At 41.2% G+C, this 12,429-nt stretch overlaps 1 protein-coding gene across 1 annotated transcript in view; it reads left to right on the top strand.

Annotated features, from left to right (window-relative positions):
• sema6bb (sema domain, transmembrane domain (TM), and cytoplasmic domain, (semaphorin) 6Bb) overlaps positions 1-12,429 on the top strand; it is a 257,488-nt gene that overhangs the window by 226,710 nt on the left and 18,349 nt on the right. The window contains exons 11-12 of the mRNA XM_060846599.1: positions 3,753-3,893; positions 11,545-11,622. Of these exons, the coding sequence (XP_060702582.1) occupies positions 3,753-3,893; positions 11,545-11,622 (219 nt within the window). The remainder of the gene's footprint in view (positions 1-3,752; positions 3,894-11,544; positions 11,623-12,429) is intronic.

Raw genomic sequence — 12,429 nt, forward strand, 5'->3', positions numbered from 1 at the left:
CAACAACTTCTCCTTCGAATCCTCCCACTTCCTTTAGACCAAAGGAGTAGCCATGGGCACCCACATGGGCCCCAGCTATGCCTGTCTCTTCATCAGATACGTGGAACAGTCCATCCTCCACAATTACACCAGCACCATTCCCCACCTCTTCCTCCGCAACATTAATGACTTGATCAGTGCCACTTCATGCTCCCACAGGGAGTTGAACAGTTCATCAACTTCACGAATCCCATTCACCTGACCTCAAGTTCACCTGGACCATCTCAGACACCTCTCTCCCTTTCCTGGACCTCTCTGTTTCCATCTCCAGCAACTGACTCAACATGGACATCTATCTCAAACCCACCAACTCTCACAGCTACATCTCCTCCCACCTCTCCCCTGCCCCCAGCTCCGAAAAAGCAGTATCCCTTACTCCCAATTCCTCTGCCTCTGCTGTATCTGCTCCCAGATGGAGCAATTCCACTCCAGTATATCCCAGATGGCCTCCTACATCAAGGACCGCAATTGCCCCTCACACATGTTCAACAGTGCCCTCCAGGCATCTCCTCTACTTCCTGCACTTCTGCCCTTGAATCGATTCTCTCCAACCATGACAAGGACAGAATCCCCCGGTCCTCACTTCTCACCCCACTAATCTCTGGATACAGTGCATCATCCTCTGCCACTTCTGCCACTTACAGTCAGACCCCACCACCAGAGATATATTTCCCTCCCCACCCCATTCAGCATTTCGCAGAGACCATTCCCTCCGCGAATCCCTCATTAGGCCCATGCTCACCATCAACCCACCCTCCATTCCTGACACCTTCCCTTGCCACTGCAAGAGGTATAAAGCCCGCACCCACACCTTCCCTTCACCTCCATCCAAGGCCCGAAAGGTTCCTTCCACATCCAACAGAGATTTTCCTGCACATCCAAACAACTCATCTACTATGTCCATTGCTTTTGATGTGGTCTCCTCTACATTGGGGAGACAGGACGCCAACATGCAGAACATTTCAGGGAACATCTCTGGGACACATGAACCAGCAACCCCACCGCCCTATGGCCAGTCACTTCAACTTCCCTCCCACTCCACCATGGACATGCAAGTCCTGGGCCTCCTCCACCACCAAATCTAAGCCACGTCAGAGGAAGAACACCTCATCATCTACCTTGTGACCTTCCAACCACACAGCTTCAATGTCATCTTCACAATTTCCTCATCTCCCCTTGCCCCCACCTCATCCCAGATCCAACCCTCTAACTCAGCACCGCCCCCTTGAAATGTCCTACCTGTCCATCTTCCTTACCATCTATCCACTCCACCCTCCCCTCTGACCTATCACCATCACCTCCCCCCAACCGCATCTAACTATCGTCTTCCCAGCTACCTTCCCCTCACCCCCAGCCTCCTATTTATCTCTCAGCCCCCTTCTCACCCCCCCCCCCCACATTCCTGACAAAGAGCCTACACCCGAAACATCGATTCTTCTGCTCCTCGGATGCTCCATGACCTGCTGTGCTTTTCCAGCGCCTAAACGATGTACGTGGACTTTTCTCTTTATGTTCTCATTTACCTCCAATGCAAATCATATCTTCATGTTTTCACACCCAGATGACTTACCATGTCCTATGCTCCATAAACATAAAATTGTCCAAAACTCCAATGCTTGTATCATAACGTACAGCAAATCCCTAGCTCGACCATCCCTGTGCATCGTCGTATATTGATTCCTTGTCAAGCGACGCTTTGATTTTAAAATTTTCAACCCTGTTTTCCAATCTCTCCATGGCCTCAGGCCTCAACAGCTTCATAATCTCCCCCACACCCACGAGTCTTCAAGATATTGTCTAATTTTGGCTTGCTGTGTGTTTCCAAATATAATTATACATTCACTGGTACCTTCAGCTGCATAGAGTCCAAAATCTAGAATTCCATACCTGCACTTCTCTGCCGCTCCACCTCCCTTTCCTCCTTAAAATTACTTTTTGACCAAGCTTTAGGTCATCTGACCTAATATCCCCTTACGTAGCTGTGTGTCACTCTTTGTTTCATGGTCCTCCTGTGAATGGATGTTTTGTTCTATGTTAAAGGTGCCATTTTAATATAAGTGTTGTTGCTTTTCTCCAAGCGATGCACTGAAATGCATGGTAATAGGAATATTTGTTTATTTGGACTCACCAAAAATATTACAGCAGTGCTGTCTAGAAGCTAAAATACATGGAAATAAATGTGAAATCCATAATGGAATAGAAAAAAAATAGCTAGTAGGTGAAACAGCAAAGAGTGGCTTTCTTGTTGGCAAGAACTGAGAGGCAGAATGCCTTTGGGAGCAATCTTAAATCCTAAGTAATCTTCATGAATGTCCTGATTGAGGTCCATTTATTAATATGACAGCTAACTTTGCAGATGACACAACGTTATGTTGAAAGGCTAACCAGCAGCAATTAGTACTTGTAAGAATCTGGGTCAATTACGAGCTTGCGCATTTTGATCGTAAAAGATGTGCTGCATAAGTTTACAAAAGATGAGGCTTGGAGAACACATGGGAAATTACTTCAGGGTCTGCTTTGATTGGTTGAATAAGTATTATACATCCCAGTGTGATAATACAAACCAGGGAAGTACTATTTCCGATGCATGGTGTGTGTTTTGTTCACTGATCAGAGGGAGGCTAAGGCTGCAACAAATTGCCAAAGTATCCCTGGTGAACTATTTTTTTGACCCATGCAAGCAAGTTTTCAGCAAGAGTACATTTAGGTTTGACAGTGAGCTTTGCACACGACTATCCTGCCAGCCCCTAGTATCCAGACTCTCACAAAAAAAATGCTTTCACTCCAACAAATTACTAGACAACTTCCAACATTCTGGAAGACTACCCAACAAAAGTCAGCAGGGGGTAAAGCTAGACAGGAAAAGGGACACAAATCAAGTGAAGTCACATTTGCTGAATATGCACTGCCTCAACGTATACACCAAAATACCTTCAAAAGTGGAAACAAAACAAGAAGACAAAATAAACACTACAACCGGTAAACAGCAATCTAAAGGGGTGAATTAAACCTTTGAAATTAAATTCAGATAATTTCAGGAATTAAACACAACTTTCACTTTCCCTTGCCCCTTGGTATCTTGGTCTCTGTACATATAAAAGTCAATGACCTAGAAAAATTGCAAAAAGTACCTGAAGAAAGGTAAAGAAGATTTTACATCTTTCTTCTCAGAACACAGGATTAGAAAGGACCACTGACACAATTATTTAAAATTAATGTTGATAGGTATTGATTGAACACAAACTGCTCTTCTTCAGACTGGATGAGCAGCAAGCTTTGAAAGAAAGGTCTAAACAAGGAAATTAAGGTCAACGTATTTCAGAAGACAGTCAATATGCAGATTAAACTGCAGTCTAATGTCACTAATGCACTTTTAAAATGGTACCCCACAAAAAAAATCATCATTTCGGGAGGAAAGGGTAAAGAATTGCTGACCGATTGTGTCAAATTATAACTGCTGATAGATTCATTGCCATATTATCAGTACTCGTCATTCATCTAGTTGCTTTTTTTTTGGAACAATACTAAATACAGAATAGCTGGTGACATCTTCTGTGTAGTCACCCTTACTTCAAGATTACTTCATTGTGTGTGACCCACGTTGATGTGCCCTGACAAAAGGATATTATATAAATGTAAATTTTCTTCTTTTTAATCATTCTATCCCAAAAAGCTGATTCAGAATTACTTGAGGTAACTGTTCTTCATTCCAGATGTGACAGCAATGGACGACAGAACCGGAGGATTGTGGGAATGGAACTCGATAAGATCAGTGGGACACTGTTGGTTGCATTTCCCTCTTGTGTCATGCGTGTGGCATTTGCCCATTGCCAGCAGCACGCTGTTTGCATGAAGTAAGTCCCAATGTATCAATCTCTGCAAGGCTTGGAAGTTTTGAAGCACAGGAGTAGCATTTTCAGATGATTTGGAAATGTATTTCCCCAGTTCTGTTTCCATTTTCTTTTCTTCTGTCTCACCCAGACAATCTTCATCTAAACCAGGAGGTCATGTTTTCACGATCCATTTATGATTTAAGTGTGTAATAAAGGCTGACACCACTTTGCAGTCTTGGGAAAGTGCTGCACTGTTAGGAATGTCAGCTTTTAGATGTGATCTTAAACTACCTGTTTTGGAGATAGTATTATTGAAGAAAACAAGAAAGATTCATTCAGTGAAATTCCTAATCAACACTCACCTCTCAATCCAACATTGCCAAAATCATAGATCTGTTTATTCATCTCATTTGCTGTGTGTGGTGCATTGATGAGAGCAATTAGTTACAGTGTTTGTCTAAGTAGCTACAGTGATTACACTTGCATAAAGCAATGAAAGAAATAAATTTAACTGAAGTGAATTGACCGTACTGCACTTTGCAACATCCAAACTGTGAAAAGGCATTATATCAATGTATGGTTTCTGCCTGCTTCAGCAAGCACAGCTGAGATCGAGACAACCTCTCTCAAGCAGCTGTATATTGTGAGCATTAGTATTGTGTCCCGGTAATCCATTTTACAATGGCAAGTCTAATTCTGAACTTGTCAAGCATCCACACTCAACACATTTTCCCAATCGACATTACTGGATAATGATGACTAGCTGCAGGGGAGGTGATGGCCTAGTGATATTATCACTGGACTGTTAATCCAGAAACCCAGGTAACATTCCCAAGATCCAGGTTCAAATCCTGTTACAGCAGGTGGTAGAATTTGAATTCAATCAAATATCTGGAATTAAGGGTCTAATGATGGCCATTAATCTATTGTTGATTGTCAGGAAAAATCCATCTAATTCACTAGTGTCCTTTAGGGAAGGAAACTGCCTTCATAACCTGTTCTGGCCTACATGTGATTCCAGACCCATAGCAATGTGGTTGACTCTTAATTACCCTCTAGGCATTTAGGGATGGGTAATAAATGCTGTCCAGCCAGCAACACCCTCATCCTGTGAGTGAATAAACAAAAAGTTAACAGCCAGGAGAATTTCTCCCACAACCCTTTGCATGTAATAAAACACAGTCAACAGCAAGACTGTCAAAATTGTGGTAGAATGGGAAGATTTATTTGGCTTGTAATGTGACTTGGTAAACTTAGCAGTTAAACAGGTAATATTTCCCTGTTTTAGCTATAGATAACGAAGCATGAAAACTCCAGACCTGAGTTGTTTTGTAGTCCTCTCAAATTCTGATGTCTTAAAATCATTTTGCCTCTTCAGACTTTTTGTACACAGATCTCAAGTAGAAGTAGTTCCTCTTATTGGATCTGTTTCCTTTCCACCACAAAGAACATGGATTCAAACTTCTTTCAAAGACCATATAATTCGTTACCTCCTTTCCAAATATTTGAGCCAATTGACCCCCAAGTACCAGGACATGTAATTGATTTTCAATTCATTTTCAATATCTGGCATTAGTGTTTATTTCTAAAGATAAAGTTCTTACACATCAGACATCTTACCAATTTATATGGTTCAGACTAATACAGTTCCATGAAGTTACAAACAAGCTTGCAAAATTACAATGATTCACTTAGAAACTGTGTTATAGTGTTTAAACTTATACAGAAATGCATGAAAGAAACAGAATTTAAATACATTCTTTTACAAACTGTTTAGCTTTTTCACAGGACTACTGACCTTAACAGCGAAAAACACTATTGATCCCTTCCTAATTACTATTTTCCACTGATTAATAGAGCTATCTCTAAGCTATTAGTTTGTTTATTTAATTTGAAGCCAAAGGTCTCAGGTAACAGAGCATAATAATGCCATCAATTATCATCATCAAAGCTTGAACCAAGATCATCAACACTGGTCACATCCCGAGCCATGGGTGCTGCCCAGGATTATAGATAGGTTTCATCATGATTTTTTTCTGAATTCCTTCATCTTACTGTCTCTTGGTTTTCCTGTTTAATTTTGATTCAATGAGGTTGCTGTCCCTTTTATTATGGGATCTCAGACTTCATGAGAGAAGGGGTATTGGATGTCTGACTTGTGCAACCAGTTAGATGTTACCAACATTGAGGTGAACCCCTCTGATAATTAACCCAAAACACCCAGAACAACTTGTGTTACCTCATAATCTGTTAAAATGAGTGACTGAACTCCCATATTCCACTATTTAAAGAAAAACAATTTATTTTCTACCTCTAAAAGTGACAATTAAACAAAACTTATTCACGAATCTAAGGCCTCCTTTCTCTTAACTGCTTACTATCTTCCTCCTGCTCTACAACAATATGCTGTTTCAATAAGACACTCATTAAAATTACATCAACTTAATTTCAAAATCACACAGTCAATGTCTTCTTCTGTGTCTTCCCTCTTCTGGCTGCTGAGTTCTCTGGATCATCTTTTTTTACTGCAAGTGTGTTTCTCATGAACAAGTACCTTTGATAGAGAGTTTTCTAATTTCTTTGAGAGCAAGCTGTTAGATGGGCAATTAACTCGCCATGAGTTTCTCTCTTCACAGCAGTTGCTGACAAGTTTTCAACATGTCCACATTTTATCCCACCCCCCACATCGGATCATTTCATTGGTTCACTGCTGGCAAAACAATAAATTCAAACTTGATTGGGTTTTAGTATCCTGGGACATAATTTAAACTGATTGGTTAAATTCAAACTGTTGTCAAAACAGCAACCAAAACTGAGGTATCCATTTCACAGCCAAATGTTACATTTTTCAATTTTCCAGTGCACTCTAAGACTGCCATCTAGTCATACACACAGGTGCTTGTAGTCTCACAGTTCAGAACAGAATTCACTCTCTCTTAAAGCTACAATACACACCTTCAATTTTATAACACATTGAAAGTTCACTGTTAGCTCAGTGATGTTGTGAACTTGCACAAGCCTCAACTCTTATAATTTGTGATGGCTCAACAAATATGGGTTGGTCCTAATCAATGGCTTGTTGGAAAAATTCACATGAAGACTGAATCAATTCTGATTTCTCTTTCACTCAGATAGCCTGCCACCATTGACAATTTTCACAGGTGGAGAAATGGTTAGTGGATAATGTATTGAAGCAAAATGCCAATTAAAAAATTGGTGCTTTCTGAACAGAAGACAGAAATGAAAAATAAGGAGATCAAGTAAAAGTTTGAATGGAATTTTGTGAACCTCTCCCACCCACCACAACAGGTTTGATGGTGGGAGTGGGCAGATAACCAGGCAGATGAGGACTTTGTCTCTTTTGCACAATAAAGAGGTCCATGGATGGAAGGCCTGTAGCTAGCCTTACCAGCTTGCTGCCAACTGAGTCCCTTAAGTGGGTACCGAATGCCAATGGCAGGCAGGACCAGCTATGCAGGGAATATGACAAGCAAACCCTGTTGTGTTTGAATGCAGCTCACAGGGGTTAGCTAAAGAGAATGGAGAGAAACAGGGGACAGAGATGGATCATCGTATTGAATGATGGAGCAGGTTCAAGGGCCAAATTCCTTTCCACCTTCCGCAAAGACCGTTCCCTCCGTGACTACCTGGTCAGGTCCATGCCCCCCTACAACCAACCCTCCCATCCTGACACCTTCCCCTGCCACCGCAGGAACTGCAAAACCTGCGCCCACACCTCCTCCCTCACCTCCATCCAAGGCCCTACAGGAGCCTTCCACATCCATCAAAGTTTTACCTGCACATCCACCAATATCATTTATTGCATCCGTTGCTCCCAATGCGGTCTCCTCTACACTGGGGAGACTGGACGCCTCCTAGCAGAGCGCTTTAGGGAACATCTCTGGGACACCCGCACCAATCAACCACACCGCCCTGTGGCCCAACATTTCAACTCCCCCTCCCACTGTGCTGGGGACATGGAGGTCCTGGGCCTCCTTCACCGCCGCTCCCTCACCACCAGATGCCTGGAGGAAGAACGCCTTGTCTTCTGCCTCGGAACACTTCAACCCCAGGGCATCAATGTGGACTTCAACAGTTTCCTCATTTCCCCTTCCCCCACCTCACCCTAGTTCCAACCTTCCAGCTCAGCACTGTCCCCATGACTTGTCCTACCTTCCTATCTTCTTTTCCACTTATCCACTCCACTCTCCTCCCTGACCTATCACCTTCATCCCCTCCCCTATTCACCTATTGTACTCCATGCTACTTTCTCCCCACCCCCACCTAGCTTATCTCTCCACGCTTCAGGCTCTCTGCCTTTACTCCTGATGAAGGTCTTTTGCCCAAAACGTCGATTTTGCTGCTCCTTGGATGCTGCCTGAACTGATGTGCTTTTCCAGCACCACTAATCCAGAATCTGGTTTCCAGCATCTGCAGTCATTGTTTTTACCTCAAGGGCCAAATGGCCTACTCCTGTTCCTTTTTTCTCTGTTTCTATCTCATTAAGATTCAGCTGCTATTTGCTCAGTATTTAAAGAGACTTGAATTCAATCCTTTCAAGTTGGGCTTCATTTTAGAAAACACCCAAACAATGGAACATTAAGTATCCAGTAAACTGAGTAGCAATGCCACTTCAGTTCTGTGCATTTACTTGTCTATTGCAGAATGAATTCTGTAGTTGCAAAGATAATTCTCATCCACATGAATGAGACTGGATTGGAAAGCCCCCTCTTCAGAACTTGGTATTTTGAATGAACTACCATGGTTTGCAAGGCCTTTAAAAAAATTACTCTGCCAACTCTCACAGTGCGATTCAACACAAATCCAGACTGTATGTCAATAGCAGCAAGCACACTGTTCAAACCACAGAGAAAAGCCCTGTGCTGAACAGCAGGTCCACATTAGAATTCACTGCTTCGTTACTCTGCCGAATGAAGCTTGACACGTTTTTTTATTCATGCCTTTTTTTCACTTTGTAATGATGTGAAACTCAGACTAGAGGGGGAAGGAGCGGGAAAACAAAATTGGCTCAAATCAAAATTGGCTCGAAGCTGAATGTGTCTGGTGGAGGTTTTGGAGGGCAGTGGGAAAGCAAAATGAGTTTGTACTGCTTCCAACTGAAAGGAAAGGTTAACGTTGAGAGAAGATTACATGAGGTCTGATCAGCATTTAATTAAAACGTGCAAAATGGAAGCTTTAACAAAGTTAGTTTCTTGCCAGATTGCTAAAATAATGCTCAGTTCTAAGGAAATTATAAGTTCAGCAAGTAAATTTAATCCAGTGTGAAACATTCAGCTCACTTCAAGTCAAAATTTTGGAAGAGTTGGGGTTTCTAAGTATTAAAATGATTAAGAAATGTTGTCCTTTCACTTTTAGATCAGGGCCTGAATTATATTGTGATTGCACTGGAATTTGAGGCTCTTTGTAAAGTAAATCCTAACAGTTTTAAGGAAAGTTTCAGCAGGTCAGACCAGCCCAGTCAACATTTATTAATCGGGTAAAAAAATAATGTACTATTCAGCACGATCTTCATCACAGCCTTCTGCTGAAAATGTGCATGTTGACTCAAGGCTGAGTCAGACCTGCACAGTTAATGGATACTGTCAGCCTCCAGAGTCTAATCTTCGCTAAGAAAAGTGGGCATGTCAGTGTGATACCAAGAGAACTGTAAGTGCTCATCATACCGTTGTCCATCTGGAGTTGATGCCATTACAAGTGTCCAGTAAAATGGTTGTGGCAGGTTGAAGGGAGAAGTTCATTAATAACTGTGGGTCATTGGCTTAATGGTAGTCCTCACTCATTTGGTATCTTTGCAACCTCTAAATCAGAAAGTTATGGCTTCAAGTTTCACCCCAAATAACTTTAGATCCAAAATGTACAATGCAGACTGAGAGACTGCTACACTATCAAATGTCTTCTCTTTTGTTTGTTGTATTAAACTCGGATGAACCAAAAAGATCTCGGCACTATATTGAAGAAGAACACGGGAACTCTCCCTAATGTCCATCAATCAACATCATTAAAGCAAATTATGTGGTTATTATCATGACTATCTGTGGGACCTTGCCTGTGTGAGAATTGACTTCTGCATTTCTAACATTAAGATGGAGGCTACATTTGAAAAGTACTTCAGCTGAAACCACTTTGGGACAATCATAAAAGTTCAAGTTCTGGTAATGGAATCCATAATTAAGGATGAGCCACGTGGGAGACATTACTAAATTGGCTGCTGGGGAACCGTTTAATGTTGGCACAAGGTGGTAGATATTTTGTCAGCAGGAGCATAAGACAGTAATAGAATCAGGAAACATTGTTGCATCTTCAGCCTTGAATTGCTGTGCTGGCCCCATCAGCTTCAGTATCAGCTCAGCAAACACAGCTTATTTGGGTACTGGCTGAACAATTAGCTGTGAAGAGTTTGACAGCATCAGCCAAATGTCAAGATGGAAAAGTGAGTTAGCCATGAATTTCCTAAGGTCTAAAACTTCTCAATCACTTAATGAACTGAAGGGTATACACACCTTTTCTCAACCAGAATTACACAGCATGGAGTCAGGAGGGGAACTATAAATTTCAGAACCAAAACTAAGAAGTAAAGTGAGTAAATCAATAAGCATCTAGGAACCCATGTCGAATATATAATCATTGGCATATAATCATTGATGTGCAATCATTGGCCTGAGAGATCATCAAAACACACAGAACAAGCAACAATTACATGGTCCATCAAACCTACTGCTTCCACAGCTTGTACATCTACTCTAGTATTGACTGCTACCCTACTCATTTAATCTCTTTCCACACACCCCGAACAATCTATCCATGATTCAGTCCCACTCATTTAATATGTTTTGATCTATAATCCATCTCAGTCATGAATTCCATCCTATCCATTTAATCTCCTGTGATGTAGTTTTGCATAAGTGCTTTCTGATCTTTAAGGCAACATTCACAACATCCTCACAGCACCATTACCTAATCTAAGTAAACTGTTTTCAAGCAATGTACACACAAGCCAGCAAAGAAATAAAACCATTGCATCCCAGTATTATTTGATGGTCATTGCATATAGCTATCAAAATCTGCAGTCCTACTCCAGCCCAGTATTCAACAGTTTAGAAAAGAGTTCATTGTATCAGGTGTTTTCTTGGGAATCTGCCTCATCTCTGCAATGCCTGTGCACTATAGTATGAGCGGGCTGAATTGTACAAGTCATAAATTTATTAATTCACTCCTTGGTCTGTGATGAGCTATCTCATTTCAACTTCTGCATTTACCTCGGGTTAGGGTGTAAAAATCAACCAATGATCTCACTGTTTAGCACTGTTCGCTGCAAATTCATGTTTGGACACAGGTTGAGATTAGCGTGAACTCCTACAATCAAGTAGCTTACCAAAATTTACACATAAAGATGTGCTGCTTGGTTGGATATTCTGTGGAACCATATCTGAGCAAATGGTAATACATTCAGGAGAGTGGATGAAACAAACTTTGTTGTATTTTGTGTAACTATCATACCAAAGAGAAGAAACATTACTGCAACAAATCTCGCAATGTGTTTCATTAGCTGCACAGTTTTGGAGCTTGTTCAAGGTGCGATCTGTATATTGTACTGTGTTTTCTCTATATCAGACTGTAGAATTAATGACATTGTCCAATGTTGTTTCTAAAGGAGCTGCATCGGTACTCGTGACCCGTACTGTGGCTGGGTTGGAGATGGAGTGTGTGCATACTTGGAACCAGGAACCAGGTAGAATCACATGAACATTTGTGGTTTGAGCTGTGTTTCAGAATGGGAGGGATTCACTGTTGGATGGTGCACATCCCAAATCAATCAGACTGGCCTGTTACGGTAATGTTTCAAGGTCACTTTGCTCACAACGTACGGTCGTTTCATGAAATTTCCAGAGACAAAACATTTAAAAATATGTTCAAAATGCACAACCTATCCATAGTCTTTATTTTACATTAGGGTTTCCACATTTCCAATTCAAGTTTTTGGAGTGGCTGTTATGTCTTTCAGAATTCCTTCAGTTTATCATGATCAGTTAATATAATATTTAATATAGGCAGTGGATCAGTTAGTCCATGTCAGGATACAAGTTTGAATCTTTTGGCTGAGATAATGCATACCTTTTGGCTTGTTCAGTTGACTGAGATCCTTCTTCTGTCTTCCTAGTGCTGTACACAGGAATATTGTTAGCTACCACTTCTATCGGGACCAGTGACATGCCTGAATCCTAATTAGCTTGCCAATGCATGCATAGCATATAATCAGTATCAGATTTGCTTGTGGTATGTGTTCAACTTATAATTGGTTTCTTAAGGGTATCTCACTTCCTATTGTCTTCTGACTGGTTCACTAGGGAGTCACCCACTTACAGGACCATCCTTGTCCTGAAAACTTTTCCCTGTTATTTTGCAATCTTAAAAGATCTACACAAATAATGAAGAATCACTAAATATTTTTTGTCTGTCGGGTTTGTAGTTGTCATTTGATAATGATTAATATTGTGCCCACTAATTGATGTATTTAAATGCAAATTTGTAATCTTTC

The sequence above is a fragment of the Hemiscyllium ocellatum genome, chromosome 28, assembly GCF_020745735.1.
Source record: "Hemiscyllium ocellatum isolate sHemOce1 chromosome 28, sHemOce1.pat.X.cur, whole genome shotgun sequence".
Classification (NCBI taxonomy): Eukaryota; Metazoa; Chordata; class Chondrichthyes; order Orectolobiformes; family Hemiscylliidae; genus Hemiscyllium; species Hemiscyllium ocellatum.